Source organism: Mobula birostris, chromosome 7 (genome assembly GCF_030028105.1).
Source record: "Mobula birostris isolate sMobBir1 chromosome 7, sMobBir1.hap1, whole genome shotgun sequence".
Lineage (NCBI taxonomy): Eukaryota > Metazoa > Chordata > Chondrichthyes > Myliobatiformes > Myliobatidae > Mobula > Mobula birostris.
This window is the reverse complement of record NC_092376.1, coordinates 164,100,108-164,115,800: the sequence shown is the minus strand read 5'-3', so window position 1 is coordinate 164,115,800 and position 15,693 is coordinate 164,100,108. Positions and strand designations below refer to the sequence as shown.

At 38.0% G+C, this 15,693-nt stretch overlaps 1 protein-coding gene across 1 annotated transcript in view; it reads left to right on the top strand.

Annotated features, from left to right (window-relative positions):
• The window catches only part of LOC140200543 (HMG domain-containing protein 3-like), a 98,599-nt gene that overhangs the window by 30,560 nt on the left and 52,346 nt on the right, over window positions 1-15,693 (top strand). The window contains 7 exon segments of the mRNA XM_072264027.1: window positions 71-217; window positions 654-713; window positions 1,557-1,933; window positions 5,513-5,643; window positions 12,269-12,370; window positions 13,488-13,613; window positions 15,461-15,561. Coding sequence (XP_072120128.1) covers window positions 71-217; window positions 654-713; window positions 1,557-1,933; window positions 5,513-5,643; window positions 12,269-12,370; window positions 13,488-13,613; window positions 15,461-15,561 — 1,044 coding nt within the window.

Sequence of the window (15,693 nt, the reverse complement as noted above, 5' to 3'; positions counted from 1 at the left end):
CTTTAGAGATAAGATTGTTGGGAATATGCCATGATTTTAATGGTGTTTCAAATTCTAATATTTTGAGCAGTCTATCTTCGCCCAGAAGACAACGTATACACGAAGGGGCCATGGCAGTTGTCCAAATCCATCTTGCTTATTTACCTACGTCACAAGGCACAAACCTCCACAGTGCCCAAATTGTGGGAAGTGGCTAGGAGGGAAATGGATTCCAAAGGTAATTTAGCAGCATATTGATTAAGTCGAGCTTAGCTCCAATAAGGCCATTAGGAACATCTAACAAAGCCAAAAGTTCACTTCATTATTTAGTAAACTGAATATACTTTTTGAAGATAGATTAATTTATTGTTTTGATAAAGATAATTTTCTGACTGGTTCTGTGCCATATATTATAGAACTTCCTGAGTGATATATGAAGTACTTTTGAGCCTTCAGCTCAGTTGTTTGAACTACTTTCATTGAAGGAAGAGTATTGATGTGTATGGTTATTATCTGTGGTTATAAATTAAGCTTGAGAAAAATGCTCTTATTTCTTGCTCTATGAACCTTTAAAGGAAATGTTGAGGCAACATCTGAAAGGTTAAATAACTTGCTATTTTAATGAACCTACTTATTACTTGTGGATCAACAATCTTTTAATTTGTTTATAACAGGGTAAACAACCACAGGTGTTAAATGTGCATGTGGAATGTAATCAAGAGAAGCAGAGCAAGGTATGTTGTCTGCATACCTATCTTTCTGTTTTTCTGTAAAATGTTTGCTCTTTTTCCTTTAATTACCACATGAATTATGGTTCATTGAAAACAGGAATTTGTAGGCTGCAAGAGGAAGGTTTTCCAGTTTTCAAAATATACAATTATTGCTTAAAAGTTTTATATAAATCATTCACGACAATGGGAGAGATCGAACTGAATAAATGAATTGAATATTTTTAAATACTCAAAAAATTTGGGCATTTAAAAATAAATTTCAAAATGCAAAATTAATATTGAATACAATTGAAATAGAGCAAAGGCTCTCGGAGCTCTTAAAAGCATGAAACATATCTTTTGCTTTTGCAGGATTTCACTTGATAGGGAGGGTTGTTGGAAAATTAGATAATCTTGCAAAAAACAAAGAGTTTTAAAATTCCCAACCTATGTAAATTTGTTCAATATCCTTCCTTATTTAAATATAATAAATGAAGTTAAAATGAATGTCATTTAAGAAAAATCTTTTGTTAACATGTATCTTCATAATCCTGTAATTTATCAATATTATTAGATATGCATTACTACCCAGTAAGAAATTTTATTTGGAAGATACTGAATTTGCCTTTTCAGTTTACTAAGTTTCCTCTTCTAAATTAATAGAGCAGAATTCTTATATATGTATGTATCTATATGTATATGTGTGTGTGTGTGTGTGTATGTATATATATATATATATATATATATATATATATTCTTGCAAACTTTCTCAGCATATCATTTGACCTAGGAAAAGTAAAGTGTACAGTTATCAATGATTTTGTCTCACAAAATTTGTTATTCCTTACTGTTTTTGTAAATGGACAGGAAACTATAGATATGACTGTATGTACAAAGGACACAGCCCAGTCCAGTTTGGAAAGTTCACAGGCAGTAACTCAACTTCTAAACGTAGCTTCAGAAGATCACAGAGAAGAGGAGCAACAGCTAATACAAGCTAGTTGGCAGCAGACTGTACACGTTGAGCCAGGTGATTCAGGGGCACCAGTGCCCACTTTGCAGAATGAAGACGGGCCCCTTCCAATACGGCTTTGTAATTCATTAGCTGCTGTCGACCATATAGTGGAAGTACACTCTGAAGATGCCATGAAAGACATGGAGGCCCCAAATCACCAAACATCAAATAAAAGTAACACAGTCATCAGTAAAACCAATGGAGTTAAGATTGCAAGACCAGGATCAAGGTTGGTTGTTTTTTTTTGCAAAATGATTAACATTCATTTCTGAACTTGATTTCCACATAAAATTGTTTGCAATCAAGTATAACATTATGGATTTAAGAGTATAACATTGTGCCAAATGATTTACATTGAGAAATGTAATAGTCTTAATTCTATTGCTAAAAGAGAGTCTTTTGTTTATCAGCTTGCGACAGAACTAAACAAAATCAAATCCTGGATACGCATTATGTATTTACATAACTTGACATTTGCAAAGAGTTGTCAGAGAATTTTATCAATACAAATGCAAACACTTTAAGCTTTCAAAAGCTTTATCCATAATTTATTCTCTACATAAATATATTCTAAAATATTTAGGAATTGTTAGCACTTATTTTTCTTTCTAATGATTTAGAAAAATTTCAGTTATAAAAATATAAGGAACCTAATAGTTGGTTTGGAATCACAATTTACTGTAGGACACTTTAAACATAAATTCATAGTGTGTTCTTGTAATTGAATATGCAGCTACCCTTCACATGAGTCCTCTCTTCTCTGATGATCCTTAGAATATAAATATTGGCATGATACTCAGCTGTATGTAAACTCTGACATTACAGAGTATACTTGCCAACAGGAATAAACTGAATGAGTTTTAGGAATAAAGATCACTTTCAGGATTCCAAGAGCAGAAATTATACAAAAATTTTATCACATTTATATATGTTTATAAATTTTTAGATATTTATGAAGTTTCTCTTTATAAAGCATGGAATCAATGCTTTTATTGCGATGAGTGCTTTTGGTGGCAATCAGATCACTTGCTGACTTGTGCCAGTCTCAATACTGCAGTCTCCTCCTTTAACCTAAATTGTATCATCAATCCAAACAATTACAATGCAGATGTTTTGCCTAAAAGCTGACAGTTCCACTCTATATTGCTGGCTTTTGCCTTCATAATAGTGTGGTTGTTTGGACCACCCAAATGAAGGTAGAAGTCCTGAACTTCTGCACAGCTGAACACTGCTTTCAGTACAACTGCGCGATGCTGTTAAACTCTTTATAGGGTCAAGTGGAAGACCATAAAAGGCTGGGAATCTGCTTACCAAACCTACACCAGGAACAACTGTTTAGGAAGGTAGGTGGTAATTTTCTTTAGTTAGTGTATTTAATTGTTTTCGAATGTTTAAAATATTTGAATTTGTGTTTAGTTTTAAGCAACACACATCAAACACACATCAGGACGAAGGGTCTCGGCCCGAAACGTCAACTGTACTTCTTGCAGTAGATGCTGCCTGGCCCGCTGCGTTCACCAGCAACTTTGATAGGTGTTGCTTGAATTTCCAGCATCTGCTGCTTACCTCGTGTTTAGTTTTAATGTTTTTTTTATTTGTCTTTTTGATTAATTACTTATAAACTGCTGACATGTACTTCTCCTTGATTATGACTGCCAGTAAGCCTTATTGAAGTTCTCTTCTACTGGATTTCCCTCATTAACATTTTCTGTAACTTAATCAAAAACCTTCATTTAGTTAGTTGGATAAGAGTTGCCTTTAACAAATTGATGTTGGTACCAGACCTTTGTTATCCATGTGACTGCTAATTCTGATTAATATAGCCAGAACCCTTCCCCCATCACCAAGGATAAGTTACTGGGTATATATTTGTAACCTTTTATTTTTGAATAAGTTATGTTTGTAATTTTTCAGTTCTTGAAGACCAATGCTGAACTTATGGTCAAGGTCTCTGCAGTTTCCTGTTTTACTTCTCTTGGCAATCTAAAATGCATTCCATCTGCAACAGATGATCTATCCACCTTTTAAAAAATGCTTGTTTAGCCACCGTTAGTGTACTTTACCCAGTTTTGGTTTTTAGGATAAGTTACTGGGTATATATTTGTAACCTTTTATTTTTGAATAAGTTATGTTTGCAATTTTTCAGTTCTGGAAGACCAGTGCTGAACTTATAATGTTAGGAAGATTATGGTCAAGGTCTCTGCAGTTTCCTGTTTTACTTCTCTTGGCAATCTAAGATGCATTCCATCTACAACAGATGACCTATCCACCTTTTAAAAAATGCTTGTTTAGCCACCTCTGGTGTACTTTACACAGTTTTGATTTTTGTACTTTAGGAACAATGTAGAGGCTTTAGAGAGAATTCTTCTAAAATGATTCCAAGGATAAGGGACTTTTGTTATACTGCATAGTTAGGCTGGAAAAGTTGGTAGTTATTCTCCTCTGAATAAAGGATATTGCTTGGGTAACTCTTGATGGTATTTAACATCAAGGAATACAGACAGAAATTGTTACCATAAGCACAAGTCAGAAACTGGTGGGTAAGGACAAATAATTTAAGGCAATAGGGAAAGAGCACAACAATAGATCAAACTGGATTGCTCTTCTTTAAAGTTGTAGATTGACTGAAAATTTACCTTACATATTATATATTTTTCTGATTCAGTGGAGATTCTGTGAGCTGTCATCTGAGGTTTTATTATAGTGTGGTTAAAAATACAATATACACAAACATTCTGTGAAGTACCTCACACTCTACTGCAATAAAACATGGATCAGAATTGATCTGGATCATTTTGTGTTTATGAACAATTGGTAAATTGTCTTACCTGGTATTACTGTACCTCTGTGCACTGCACTGGAATTGAATTGACCTCTGTGAATGATGAGCAAGACAAACTTTTCATTGCAACTCAGTACACATGACAATAATAAACCAATGACAGAATGTAGAATAAAGTGTAACTGTTACTGAGAAAGTGCAGTGCAGGTAGACAATAAGGTTCAAAGTCATGAAGGGACAGCAAGCCATCAACAGAAGAGACTCTGAAGGTGCTGGAAATCTAAAGTAACACTCATAAAATGTTGGAGGATCTCAACTGGTCGTGCAGCATCTGTGGAGAGGAATAAAGAGCCGACATTTCAGGCTGAGATCCTTCACCAGTCCTGATGAAAGGTGTTGATCCAAAATGTCGGTTCTTTATTCCTCTCCATAAATGCTGCCTGACTTGCCGAGCTCCCCCAGCATTTTGTGTGTGTTACTCATTATGAGGTAGCTTGTGAGGTCAAGAGTCATTATACAAGGGAACTGTACAGTAGAATTAAAACAGTGGGATTTTACCTTCCCCCTCTTCCCCCAGTACATACCCATAGATCTCAGCCTTTATTGTTTCTATTCCATTCTACGTTTACCACAAATGTCTCAAACCACACAATTGTGAGGTTTATGCTTTTCCCACTTCTTAGCTTCCATACCCCGCACCACTGCTACGTAAATAGCATTTTTGAATTAAGCTTCCATCTAGAGAACGGAAATTCCAAAGGTTATCATTTCCTCACTTCCCTGTGCTTGGTGCTGTACAAATCTATTGGTGTTTTGGCATAATATTGATTTAATGTATTATTATTTTTTCAGGTATTGTATATTATTTTCTACATTACTTCCAACAATTATGAGTCCTTTCAAAAATACTTTATAGTAAAGGAATTCACTTATTGTCACTGCAATTCCAGATGTCATGTAGGCATGTTGAGCTCCAAAAGGAATGCAGTTAATCCAATATATTATTTCTTCTTTTCTCTCTTTCAGTATTTCTAGACAAGCTTTACAACTACGGCGAAGAACTAAAGCCAGAGGGCGAGCAAAATCTACCTTGTTGACTGGTACTGCACGGTCACGACCTCCACGTATTATCTTGCCAGCAGCTCCATCTAATGCAGGTGTGCAACACAGAGTGTTAATATGAAAATTTTAACTATGCTGCACATTTTACATTTATTTTCCTTATTATGTTGCAATAATCTCAAAACACATATATGTTTTTAATGTAGTAAAACCAGCTAAGGCACTTAGTATCAACATACATTATCAATTCAGGAAAAGGAAATTTGATGATCAGTGGGAAAGGAAATACAAAAGAGCACCCTTGCAAGAGCAAAGGGAGGTACTGTGTAGGAAATTCTAGGCATTTACAGCCCTGGTGTCCGAAGGTACACCCACAGATGGCTGGAAATTTAGGAAAGGTCAAGATGCTGTATTTGGAATGTAATAGCAAGGCACTTAACCACACATTGTTCTGCGACGACACCGGTACCAAGCTGTATGGGTCCTAATGCCCTTCCCTTGGACAACATTGGTGGCGTGGAGAGGGGAGACTTGCAGCATGGGCAACTGCTGGTCTTCCATGCAACCTTGCCCAGGTCTGTGCCCTGGAAACCTTCCAAGGCGCAAATCCATGGTCTCATGAGACTAATGGATGCCTAAAAAAAAGATACCTTAGATGTCCTTTAAAGTGCTTTGAAAATAAGGATGAGAATGTTAGGATTAAGGCATTGCTTTAATACAAGGCAAAGTAGATCAGTTAACACAGTGGTGACTGTTAAATGAGGTTTGATGCACATGTGCTTTAGGGAAAGATTTCTTGTGTTTTGTCTAGTCTAAAATTTATGGCTAGTACACAAAGGGAAAGGCAAAGTGCTGGAGTCATCAAGTTCAGAGGTTGGATGAGAGTTTCAGAAACAGGTGAACTGAAACAAAGATAAAATAGGGGAGTGTTATGGTGACAAAAATAGAAGATCTAAATGATCAGGTAAGAAAATTGAAACTCATCTGTTAAATACAAGGATTCTACACCTCATTGTTGGATACGGGGAAGCTATTGTCCAGAAGGTTCTTTGGAGGTCAAGACTGAGGCGCAAATTGTGAGGTTACAACCATTTTATTTGATGTCCGTAACAAAGAAATAACAGCAAAGCACAGCAGCAGGTAACTAACTCTAACTGTAACCTACTCACTCTATGTAAGGAGGAAAGAGAACAAAGAACCTTGCCTTGTGGTTGATCTTTATACTGAAAACAAGCTCAAACTGGATAGAATAGGAATTCTTTTGACTAGAACAGCCTATGAGACAACAAGGATAGTCTTCATTTACTTAAACTGACATGACATAAGGTTACAGACAAAGAAACTACGGAATTGCAGAACCAGCTATACTACAAATTACTGAAAATCCACTGAATATTTATGGATTATATGAACATAAAGCTAAACTGCAAGAAAAAAAAGATACTTTAGACCCTAATCCAACATTATGCACCTATCGGGTAGAAGGATGAATTCGGAAGCCAAGGAATAGAACGGACTAAAGGCGAAATATAACAGGTTTAATCTTTATTTAACTGTGGAAGAAATTTCAGTTCTTCTATTGCTGGATGTTAGCCATTTAGGTGTCAGAAGTATGTGTAGGTGAACATTTTGGGTCCAGTTACCATAGTGTCATTAGTTTCAAGTTAATTATGGATAAGGATAGGTCTGGTCCTCGAGTTAAGGTTCTAAATTGGAGAAGGGCCAATTTTGAGGAAATGAGAAAAGATCTAGGAAGAATGGATTGGGATAAGTTTTCTAGTATGTGGAAGGCATTCAAAGGCAAAATCTTGAGAGCGCAGAGTTTGCGTGTTCCTGCCAGGATTAAAGGCCAAGTTAACAGGCACAGGGAGCCTTGATTTTCAAGGGATATTGGCGATCTGGTTAAGAAAAAGAGAGAGGTATATAGCAGGTATAGGCAACAAGGAACAAATAAGGTACTTGAAGAGTATAGAAAATGTAAGAAAATACTAAAGAAGGAAATCAGGAAGGCAAAAAGAAGACATGAGGTTGCTTTGGCAGATAATGTGAAGGTAAACCTGAAGGGTTTCTATAAGTATATTAAGAGTAAAAGGATAAGGGACAAAATTGATCCCCTAGAAGATCAAAGTGGTCGTCTATGTGTGGAGTCTCACGAGATGGGGGAGATCTTAAGCAATTTTTTTGCAACGGTATTTACTCGGGAAACTGGCATATATGGAAGGAAGGGAAACAAGCAGCAGTGTCATGGAACACACAGAGATTAAAGAGGAGTTCTTGCTGCCTTACATCGAATAAAGATAGATAAATCCCCCGGGCCTGACATGATATTCCCTCAGACCTTGAGAGAGACCAGTGTAGAAGTTGCAGGGGCCCTGGCAGAAATATTTAAAATGTCCTTTGCCACAGGTATGGTGCCGGAGGATTGGAGGGTAGCTCATGTTGTTCGGTTGTTTAAGAAAGGTTCCAAAAGTGAACCAGGTAATTACAGGCTGGTGACCCTGACATCAGTGGTAGGTAAATTATTGGAAGGTGTTCTGACAGATCGGCTATACAAGTATTTGGACAGCCAAGGGCTGATTATGGATAGTCAGCATGGCTTTGTGTGTGGTAGATCATGTTTAATGAATCTTGTAGAGTTTTTCGTGGATGTTGTCTACATGGACTTTAGTAAGGCCTTTGACTAGGTCCCACATGGGGAGGTTAGTTCAGAAGGTTCAGACACTAGGTATCCATGGAGAGGTTGTAAACTGGATTCGAAATTGGCTGTGTGGGAGAAGACAGAGAGTGGTAGTGGATGATTGCTTATCAGACTGGAGGCCTGTGACTAGTGGTGTGTCTCGAGGATCTGTGCTGGGATCGTTGTTGTTTGTTGTCTATATCAATGATCTAGATAATAATGTGGTAAATTAGATCAGCACGTTTGACACTAAGATTGGAGGTGTTGTGGACAGCGAGGAAGTCTTTCAAAGCTTGCAGAGGGATCTGGACCAACTGGAAAAATGGGCCAGACAAGGCAGATGGAATTTAATGCAGACAAGTGTGAGGTGTTGCATTTTGGAAGGACAAATCAAAGTAGAACATACATAGTAAATGGTAGGGCACTGAGGAACAGAGAGATCTGGGAGTTCAGATACATAATTCCCTGAAAGTGGCATCACAGGTAGACAGGGTTGTAAAGAAAGCTTTGGGCATCCTGGTATTCATAAATCAAAATATTGAGTATAGGAGTTGGGATGTTATGGGGAGGTTGTATAAGACATTGGTGAGGCCAAATTTGGAGTATTCAGTACAGTTTTGGTCACCTAACTATAGGAAGGAGATCAGTAAGATTGAAAGAGTGCAGAGAAGATTTACTAGGATGTTGCCAGGTCTTCAGGAGTTCAGTTACAGGGAAAGATTGAACAGGTTAGGACTTTATTCCTTGGGGCGTAGAAGATTGATGGGAGATTTGATAGAGGTTTACAAAATTATGAGGGGTATGGACAGAGTAAATGTGAATAAGCTCTTTCCACTTAGATTAGGAGAGATAAATACGAGAGGACATGGCTTTAGGGTGAAAGTGGAAAGGTTTAGGGGGAACTTCACGCAGAGAGTGGTGGGAGTGTGGAACGAGCTGCCATCTGATGTGGTAAATGCGGGCTCACTCTTAAGTTTTAAGAATAAATTGGATAGAAACATGGATGGGAGAGGTCTGGAGGGTTGTAGACTGGATGCAGGTCAATGGGACTGGCGGAATAATGTTTCAGCACAGACTAGAAGGGCCGAATAGCCTGTTTTCTGTGCTGTAGTGTTCTATGGTTCTAATCTGACTGGCTGTGTTGTAAAACGTCCAGGTTGGAGATGCACATTGATGTCAATGTGCACCTATATGCGACTTCCATGCTTTTTAGCGCAGAGCTAGTGCAGGCCTTTTGCTCCCCATGGTGATGCTTCCTGTCCCTCAAGGCCTGTTTCTTCATCTTCTGCCCCACCTCCCCCACCCACAAACCCTCTCTATTAGACCTTTGACCCACAACTTGCTTGACCTCTGCATGCTCCACTGGAATGGAATGCACTAGGAAAGACTTACAGAACAAAACGCCTGTTCTCTTGTGCAATGTGTATTAAATCTCATGCATTGCATAATTTTGTGGTGTCTGTGGCCTTTGAATAAAACACTCATTGATATAGCATGCAGCATTGACAGAACTTTATTGAATTTTGAGGTGAGATGGTGTTGCTAATAGACAAATGAAAGATATAGATACCAAGTGGTGAGGGGAGAATTGGTCACTGCAATGCTAGAGACAGATTGAGAATTATGACATCAAGATTGTTTAATGTAATTTCTTGTACACAAGTGTAAGGCGGACGAAATAATTGTTACAGTGGATCCGATGCACAAACGATAAAAGAAGACAATAATAATTGTGGATACTATAGAGAGAGTGCCAGGGGAGATTTACAAGGATGTTGCTTGGATTGGAGAGCGTACCTTATGAGAATAGGTTGAGTGAACTTTCCGTTTTCTCCGTGGAGCGATGGAGTACGAGAGGTGACCTGACAGAGCTATATAAGATGATGAGGGCCATTGATCGTGTGGATAGCCAGAGGTTTTTTCCCAGGGCTGAAATGGCTGGCACGAGGGGGCATAGTTTTAAGGTGCTTGGAAATAGGTACCGAGGGGATGTCAGGGGTAAGTTTTTCACACAGGTGGATGCATGGAATGCACTGGCAGTGGTGGTGGTGGAAGTGCATACAATAGGGTCTTTTAAGAGCCTCTTAGATAGGTACATGGAGCTTAGAAAAATAAAGGGCTATGTGCTAGGGAAATTCCAAGCAGTTTCTAGAGTAGGTTACATGGTCTTCTTTAAGATTACGAGACCACTCAGTCCTCTTTTATTGTCATTTAGAAATGCATACATGCATTAAGAAATGATACAATGTTTCTCTGGAGTGATATCTCAGAAAACAGGACAAACCAAAGACTAACACTGACAGAACCACATAATTATAACATATAGTTACAGCAGTGCAAAGCAATACCATAATTTGATGAAGAACAAACTCTGGGCATGGTAAATAAAGTCTCAAAAGTCCCCTAGTCGATCGACTCCCGAGTCCCTGATAGCAGGTGGCAAAAGGGAGAAACTCCCTGCCATAAACCTCCAGGCACCGTCAACTTGCCGGTGCCTTGGAAGCAGCCGACCACAGCCGACACTGAGTCCATCCGTCCGAAAACTTCGAGCTTCCAACTGGCCTCTCTGATACAGCCTGCCGAGCGCCTTCAACCTCGCCCCGGCCTTTAAAACATGCAAAGCTGAGGATTTCGGGGCCTTCTGCTCCGGAAATTCTAGTTACCACACAGTAGTAGCGGCAGCGAAGCGGGCATTTCAGAAGTTTTCCAGATGTTCCTCCGTGCTCTCACGTCCGTCTCCACCAAATCGGAATTGTGCATGGTCCCCTACTTGACAGATAACAGACATCACCACTGAAGTGGCCGCGCATGCTGCCGTCGTGCCACCATCTTCTCCTCTTCTCCTCTGGTTTGCACAACATTGTGGGCCAAACGGCCTGTAATGTGCTGCAGATTTCTATGTTCTAATAATACTTTTAAAAAAAACACACACAATCAACATAAATGCAGAAGATAGCTGATAAGCGTAGATTGATTGTATTTCTGTAAAGCTAGGCTACAAATAAGGTGACTTACTGCTTGGGGAAAGTAACTGTTTTTGAGTCTGCTAGTCCTGGCATGGATGTTATTAGCTTCCTCCCAGATGGGAGTGGGACAGACACCTCTGTTTGAACTATGTCAAGTCTCATCAGTTGAATTATAGTATATCAAGTCAGCTGTAAAGCCAGTAAACCAAATGATGAGAGGCAGATAGCCATATTGCTTGATGGGAAGATGTGCACAGGATATTAAATATTTGATCTAAGCCAGAGCATAATATTAATGGGAAAGGAAGACCATGTTTCTCAATGAAATGGTTAAGAAAAATCAGAAGAGAAATGACCTAACAATTTTAGGAAGCAAGCTCTTGTTAAACTAACTCACGTCCATTTCTCCATCTCTTTTTCTTCGTAATCATTTAAATGTTTGCATTGGTACTCTTAAAGTTACTGCTTGGTTCCTCCACATTTTGAAATGCATTCCAGTTCATCATAATGTTTTGTGTGTTTAGAAACAATTTTTTTTAATCTCTCAATTGATACTAATACTTAAAATGTCATAGGCAGATCATAAAATCATTTAAAGCCAGGGAAAGTATGTCTCTTAATTAATTCATTTCAGTCACAGTGATGACACTTTTTGGTTATGTTAATTGCATCATTTCGTAACCTGCTATATTCATAAAACCAAATTCCAGTGTCTAGTATCTTCCCACATGATGATGGTTCTGTATGCATGGTAGTATGCATGGTAGTATACAGGTAAATTCCTACACCCATTCCAATGTTTTGATATCCTTAAAATGCTGTCAGAGTTGTCACAGTTCTCTAGAAGAGGAAAGGGGCTTGTTTTGCTGTTGCCATTTTGTTGCTTATGGTGTTCAGCGGAATGCGTAAGCATGCTATGTTGATGCCAGAATGCATGGCAACACTTGTGGGCTGTCCCCAGCACATCCTTAGGTGTGTTTGTTGTTAACACAAGTGATATTATTTACTACATGTTGTGATGCACATGTGATAAGAGGTCCTTGTCTATAATATTCCAATGTGCTGTATCTCCTTCAGCTGCACAGTCGGGGGTCACCTATATTCGAGTGGTTACGGTCCCTGTCAGTCAAGCGGAGACAGCAGAATGTTCAGCATCTTCTGCTAGTAATGGAGTTACAGGTATAGAAATATTTAACATGATTATTGTCATACAGCACAGAAACAGGCCAGTTGGCCCACCAGGTCCAGGGTGCCTACTGTGCCTGTTTACACTAATCCCATTTATTTGCACTATATCCCATTTATTTGCACTAAGTTCGCAGTCTTCTATGCCCAGGATTTTACTTGTCTATACACTTAAATGTTGTGAGAATATAATATGAATTATTTTCTGTTTAATTTTCTATCAATCATGCAGCTACAAAAATATCGAGTTTATTTATTCCATGACATCACGCGTCCCAGGTTACAAAGCCTAATTATTTTTATGTTTTCTGTATTGTTTCACTTCTATTCATTGGTTAGTCTCCAGCTGTGGCTCCAAAAGTCTGAAATGACAATTCAAACTGTGAAAAATGTAATGTAGTGTACCTCTTCAGTGTACAATAATCTCAGAACTCAGTAATTACTGAATATAACTATTTCTGCACAATATGCTGTTAGCTAATTGTTGCTTGCAGTGAAAGGGATCAAATCTGTCACTGCTAGAATTTATCATTTTGAATAAAATGCAAATAATTGAAAATAAATAGAGTGCCTGTTAACTTGGAGAAATCTTAAAACATTTTTCCCTTAATGAAGCATTTTGAAAATGATATTAAACACAAAATAATCTGCAGATGCTGGGGTCAAAGCAACACTCACAATACGCTGGAGGAACTCAGCAGGTCAGGCAGCATCCGTGGAAAAGATCGGTTGACGTTTCGGGCCGGAACCCTTTGTCAGTCTTGATGAAGGGTTCCGGCCCAAAACGTTGACCAATCTTTTCCAGGGATTCTGCCTGACCTGCTGAGTTCCTCCAGCGTGTTGTGAGTGTTGCTTTGAAAATGATATTGTTGAGGTAAAAGGTTAACAACCTCAGTGTAATTATTTTTTCACCAAGATAGTTTAGGACTGAAAAAATTTAAGGCAAATGTTAGGCATCCATGTGCTCGTTGCACAGAGGCCAGATAGCATAGTGCCTGCGTACTTGGTCATCAGAAATGCCTGCAGAAAGGAGAGATGATCATAAGTTATTACAAAATTATTCTGAATTTATTTGATTAAAATATAATGAAAATTATCATTTTTTTTTTAGTTAGAAGTTCCTCTGCAAAGAGTTTGATGAGTTCTGTACCCCCATCAGGCCTGAAACCCAGCACCTTAAAACAACTGGGCCATTCTGTATTGCATCCAAACTACACAGATGGAGAAGAGCAGGCAAGTGCTTTGCATTTGATTTTAATCTTTGTGACATCAGATTGACTTTGTAAACATGCCAAATCGTGAAAATTATCTTGCCTGCTGCAGCAGCTTTGATCTTAATAACTTAAATGTGCCGCAAAGGCCGTTTGCAGTTCGAGATGGAAGGATTACTGATAGCAATTGATGGATTTCTACTGAATTCACATTTTAAATAGCCAGAAATTTAATTGGTGTGGGTTAAAGGCTGGAAGTATCCAGTTTATGGAAGGACCTATTTTAATGTTATTTCATTTATCTACACTTATTGTAGAACTCGAACAGTACAGCTTAGGAACAGCCTTTCATCCCATGATATGCTGAGCTGTTCAGCGAATGATACCAACTTAAATTGTCTTTCTGCTTGTACATGGTCTATATCCCTGCATTCTCTGCATATTTGTATATCTATCTTAAGGCCTTTTAAATACCTGTGGCATTTTCCTCCACCACCACTCCTGGCAACACATTCCGCGCTGCGAAAAGAAGCTTGTCTTTCACAAATCCTTTGAACCTGCTTGCCCTCATCCGAACTGTGTGTCCTCTAGTAATAGACATTTTGACCCATAATAACTGCAGAAAAAGAAATACCCAAATCATCAAACCTACCAGTATAATTGCCTAGAGGGAGTAGTTGAAAGCAAGACAATGGAAGCATTCTTTGCAAAATATAATGGTGGTTCCCTGTCGACCAGGGAGGTTCGAGGTTCTCCTAGTTTTGTCAAGAATTGAGGCGTAAACTGTTGTGGAACTAATTGTGTGCAGGAAGCAGAACTCTTGGATTTCAGATTAAAATAGTAGAAAATAAAAATAACTTCCTGGAAATGCTCAGTAGATCAGGTAGCATCTGTGGAAAGAGCAACAGAATTGACATTTCAAGAAGAAGCTTCTTCATCAGTCCTATAATGGTAAATCTGACTTTCTTTCTGTGGATTCCACTTGACCTGCTATTTATTCTTGGCATTTTCTGTTTTTTTTTAAAATTTAGATTTCTTGCATTTGGTGTTTTTGGCTATGTTCATTCCCACTAATCTCCTGTACTCTCTTCCCTCACTAAACTCCTATTAGCTTATTAGGAACTGATGCAGAACTTTAAGCGTAATCCACGAGTTAAGGTGATGCAGGCTCCAATCTGTTTTTGTTTACTTGTCCCACCTTGTCCACACACAAACCAAGTATAAAAATAAGATATTATCTCAACTTTATATTTACTAGACATTATTATAGGTATATTTTGGTTGTGACAAGCAGTCACTACCAAAAGTAACCTCCAGACTGACGATCTTTCCTTATTCTACACTTTTAAATAATTTTATGAGTTCTTTATTTATGCTAATTTCCATATAAACTGTATCCCATCCTTCAGTTACACTGGTAAACTACTATTTCATACCTTGTACTCTGAATGCAGTAAGTTTCCAGACTGAAAGCATTTTTTGAGTTGATATGGTTGAGGGACAGCATCGAAAGGCATTAAATTTAATAAGGGATGCAGTGAATTAACTGCAGGAGCAAAATAAACTCTGTTTAAAAATCCAAATCCATAATCTTAAAAGTATAAAACCTAGCCATAATACTACTTCATACAAACTCAGCATAAAGCCTCTTAAGATCTAGATTAATTTTAGTTTGTTACCTACCTTTGTCATAGTACCAATACTGACAGATTGTCTAAAGAATAATGAGTAGTGAGGATAATAACTAAAATGCAAGACCCGCTCCCATTCCATTTGGGGCTTCAGCATTCTATTAGAGGTAGTAAGACACCTTTTTGTGACTGTGCTGATATAAGTATAAAGAAGTTTTGTGTTTTTTTTTGCTTTCAGGCAGAATTAAAAATGTCTGCAGAGAGTGGATCACCTCAAGCCAGTGCAGTTTCTGTCCGAACTGTATGTATGACTCTTCCTAAAACAAACAAAGCGAGTGCCTTTGTAAGTGATACATTCACTATGAAAAAGGTTTAGGATTTTCATTATAAATGTTTAGTTAAGAAATTCTGGCTTTTCTGAACTTTTATTCTCTAAGCTACCTTTACTTCTTATATCCTTCATATTGTATTGATA